General features: G+C 64.1%; 1 protein-coding gene across 1 annotated transcript; it reads left to right on the plus strand.

Moving 5' to 3' along the window:
* Nucleotides 1–2,160: 2,160 nt before the first annotated feature.
* Nucleotides 2,161–3,494, plus strand: POU4F3 (POU class 4 homeobox 3). Its single transcript, XM_025982884.1, has 2 exons — nt 2,161–2,280; nt 2,598–3,494. Exons 1-2 carry the CDS (start codon nt 2,161–2,163, stop codon nt 3,492–3,494), a joined length of 1,017 nt encoding a protein of 338 aa, XP_025838669.1.
* Nucleotides 3,495–3,913: the final 419 nt, after the last annotated feature.

Raw genomic sequence — 3,913 nt, forward strand, 5'->3', positions numbered from 1 at the left:
TAACACCTTCAGATCAACCCTTCTCTAGGGAGATTACTCAGGCCACTCCAGTTCCTAAATGCTTTAAGGTGAGAGAGGAAGAAGGGAGAAAGCAACATTTATTTCCTGATTTCAATGTGCCAAGCACCGTGCCGAATGCTTATCTCGGTGCATTGCTCACAGCAGTCAGTGGAGGAGAAATGATTTCTCCATTTAAGGTATAAGGAGACTATAGTAAAAAACGTTTGAGATGGCTCTCGGGCTCTCCAACAGCTAGAGGCAGAGATGCATGCCCAATGTGAGGGCTAGGCCTGCGCCCCAAAGCATCAGGTTGTGAGGCGTGATGAGCACCAGGTACCATGCTCAATGCTTTCCTTCCTGCTCTGGTTCAAAACATCTTCACCAGAAACCAAGAAGGCAAACAGTGGTGCGTCGCCGGTTTACACTCCTGGAAACCGAGGCTCAGAGCGGTTCAGCGAGAGGGCGGCCCCTGGCCTCCGGGGCACCAGGGCTGAGTCCTTTCCCGCCGGAGCACGGACGGAGGATGGGCGCGATCCAGGCAAGGCGGCTTGCTGCGATGCGGCCCAGAGGGACTGGCAAAACCCGCGCGTGGGGAGCCCAGCCCCGGGCAGGACGTCCTCGTAGGCCAAGGGCTGGCTCCTCCACAGCCAACCACCGTGTTCACGTCTGTTGCACGCGGGCGCACAAGGCCTGGCCTGGAACCTGGACACCCCAAGGCCGTCCGAGCGGAGGCGGAGGCGAGGTGGGCTCAGCGGGCTCCGAGGGCGGCGCTGCTGCGGGCCAGGGCTCCCCATCCATTATTCACGATGTTTACAAGCGCGGGGGGAAAGGAGAGGAGAGAAGAGGGAAGGAGAGGGGATCCGAGCAGAGGGGAGGCGAGGCGGGGGCGGGGCGATACTAAGGCCCCCTCCCGGCGCTCGGGTCCCAAACTTCGGGAGGAGGACAAAGTACAGAACCACTGGGAGCCTGGAAAGTCAGCCGCGGCCCCGGCACACAGTAGGCCAGCGGCAAATAGTCGCGGAGTGGGTGACGGGACGAGTGAGTGAACGGGTCTGGTCCCAACCAGCTCGGTAGTCCTGGGCGAATCACTTAGCCCCTCTGACCCTCGTTTTCCTCCAGTTGTGAGACACAATAAAAGGGCCTACTCCGTGGGATACCACGAGCTAAGTCGCTAAACAACCCAGCGCGTGCTGGGGGCTCCAAGGTGGTAACTATCGCTCTGGGGGAGTGGGGCCGGCGGAGCAGACGCGAGCTGCCCGCGGAGGCCCGAGCGGCTGTTGGCGCCCTAAGCCGTACCCCGAGAGCTTCCTTAGACTGGCGGGTAGCGGAGGGGGGAGGGGGCCCAGTTCTCCTTCTCCAGCGACGGCCAGAGCCGCGAGCGCGGGGAGGAAGCCACAGGCCTCCTTCCCCCGCCTCCACCCCGCCGGTGGTCTGGGCCACCTGGGGCCCATTCCGGCCGCCCCTCACCCTCCCTGGAGCCCGTCTGGGTGCTCGGAGGCGCCTCTTCGCTGAGCCACGGGGCCGGACTCTGGTGGACGGCTCGGGCGTGGGGCCAGAAGCGCCCTGGAAATGGGCAGTTTGGCGGCAGCCTGGCCGGCAAGGAGTGTGTGTGTGTGTGCGTGTGTGTGTGCGTGTGCGTGTGCGTGTGTGGAGTAGGGTCAGCTTCCTGGCCCCGCTCAGCCCGAGGCTGCCCTTCGATCTGCGCAGAGAGAGTTGGGACGGGACGGAGAGGTTTGAGACTTTGGGGGAAACAAACCCACGAAGAGGAAAGACTCGGAGAGGTCTGCGGGGCTGGAGCCAGGCGGGGCGGGGCGGGCCGGGCGAGGCCGGGCCGGGCCGGGCCGGGCCGGGGTATAAAGGCGCGGCGGGGGCGGCCGTGGCGGGCGGCGGGCGCACGGAGGCGCGCCTGGAGCGGCCGCTGGCCTCGCCTCCCGGGCCGCCCCTGCGAGTCCCGGGCGCGTGAGCACGCCTGCGCGCGCCCGGGCCCTTCCTGGCAGGCTGCTTGTAAGATGAGTGAAGGAGCAGGTGGGGGAGAGGGGAGGCAGCGAGCGAGAGGGCGAGGGGAGCGCGGGCGCTGAGCGGCGCTCACTTGGAGCGCGGCGAGCGAGCGAGACGAGCCCGCTCCATGTCCCTCGCTGCCTCCCTGCCAGGCGCGCGAAGATGATGGCCATGAACGCCAAGCAGCCTTTCGGCATGCACCCGGTGCTTCAAGAGCCCAAATTCTCCAGCCTGCACTCCGGTTCCGAGGCCATGCGCCGAGTCTGCCTCCCAGCCCCGCAGGTACGTAGTGGAGCATAATTACCGCTCTAAGGCACATTTTTTGACAGGCACTAGCTTCATGTTTTTTTCATGCCGCCCAGAACAATCGCCGCTGTCTGAACCCCTCTCCCTGTCTCCCCCGCGCTCTCTCCCGGCGCGCGCTCCCTCTCATTCATGTCTCTCTGATCCACACGTCTGTTCCAGCAGAGCCTCTGTCTCCGTATTAATTTTTATGACCTGAGCTTTGAGGAGAGGCATCCCGGTTGCTCGAAAATGTGTTTTAATCCTGAGTTGACAGTATTCCCCACTGACCGTGCCGTGCGCCTTCTCGCTTGCAGCTGCAGGGTAATATATTTGGAAGCTTTGATGAGAGCCTGCTGGCACGCGCCGAAGCTCTGGCGGCGGTGGATATCGTCTCCCACGGCAAGAACCATCCGTTCAAGCCCGACGCCACCTACCATACCATGAGCAGCGTGCCCTGCACGTCCACTTCGTCCACCGTGCCCATATCCCACCCGGCCGCGCTCACCTCGCACCCGCACCACGCCGTGCACCAGGGCCTCGAAGGCGACCTGCTGGAGCACATCTCTCCCACGCTGAGCGTGAGCGGTTTGGGCGCCCCCGAGCACTCGGTGATGCCGGCGCAGATCCACCCGCACCACCTGGGCGCCATGGGCCACCTGCACCAGGCCATGGGCATGAGTCACCCACATGCCGTGGCGCCCCACAGCGCCATGCCCGCGTGCCTCAGCGACGTGGAGTCGGACCCGCGGGAGCTCGAGGCCTTCGCCGAGCGCTTCAAGCAGCGGCGCATCAAGCTGGGGGTGACCCAGGCGGACGTGGGCGCGGCTCTAGCCAACCTCAAGATCCCCGGCGTAGGCTCGCTCAGCCAGAGCACCATCTGCAGGTTCGAGTCTCTCACTCTCTCGCACAACAACATGATCGCGCTCAAGCCGGTGCTCCAGGCCTGGCTGGAGGAAGCCGAGGCCGCCTACCGAGAGAAGAACAGCAAGCCCGAGCTCTTCAACGGCAGCGAGCGGAAGCGCAAACGCACGTCCATCGCGGCGCCCGAGAAGCGCTCCCTGGAAGCCTACTTCGCCATCCAGCCGCGGCCCTCCTCTGAGAAGATCGCGGCCATCGCTGAGAAACTGGACCTCAAAAAGAACGTGGTGAGGGTCTGGTTTTGCAACCAGAGACAGAAACAGAAACGAATGAAGTACTCGGCTGTCCACTGACTGCGGCGGGGCGCAGCGGCGTCCGGGGCCCGGAGAGCGGAGGGTACACCCCACCCCCGGAGCGCGGGGGAGCGCTTGTGGGGGACTCCAAGACGTTTCCTGGCAGGTCAGGCTCTCTCCCCCGAAGCCACAGACCTTCCCCCTTCTCCCACCTGGTTGCCTCCCGGCCTTCTCTTTCTCTTCCTTCCTTTCTGTTCCCACCAGAAAAGTCACGGCGCTGAGAAAAAATTAAAAAAAAAAAATCACGAAGGGCAGGCCTGGAGGGACCGGCGCTGTCCGTGGTGCTGAAAATCGTCCTCGCGCGCTGGGCTGCGCGACCTCGGGGCAGGAGCCCAAACGCTGGCGAGAGCGAATTGGCCCGACCGCACGACTCCGAGGTGCAGGCGCCACTTCGCTAAGCGCGATTAGACAAAGGGTGA

This window comes from Vulpes vulpes, chromosome 2 (genome assembly GCF_048418805.1).
Source record: "Vulpes vulpes isolate BD-2025 chromosome 2, VulVul3, whole genome shotgun sequence".
In the NCBI taxonomy this organism is placed as follows: Eukaryota; Metazoa; Chordata; class Mammalia; order Carnivora; family Canidae; genus Vulpes; species Vulpes vulpes.

What these genes read in the sequence shown, in the direction of transcription:
- POU4F3 (XM_025982884.1), top strand. Translation starts at nt 2,161, where the DNA reads ATGATGGCCATGAACGCCAAGCAGCCTTTCGGCATGCACCCGGTGCTT. An exon ending in TCTGCCTCCCAGCCCCGCAG is followed by an intron (nt 2,281 to 2,597) that starts GTACGTAGTGGA and finishes TCTCGCTTGCAG; the next exon opens with CTGCAGGGTAATATATTTGG.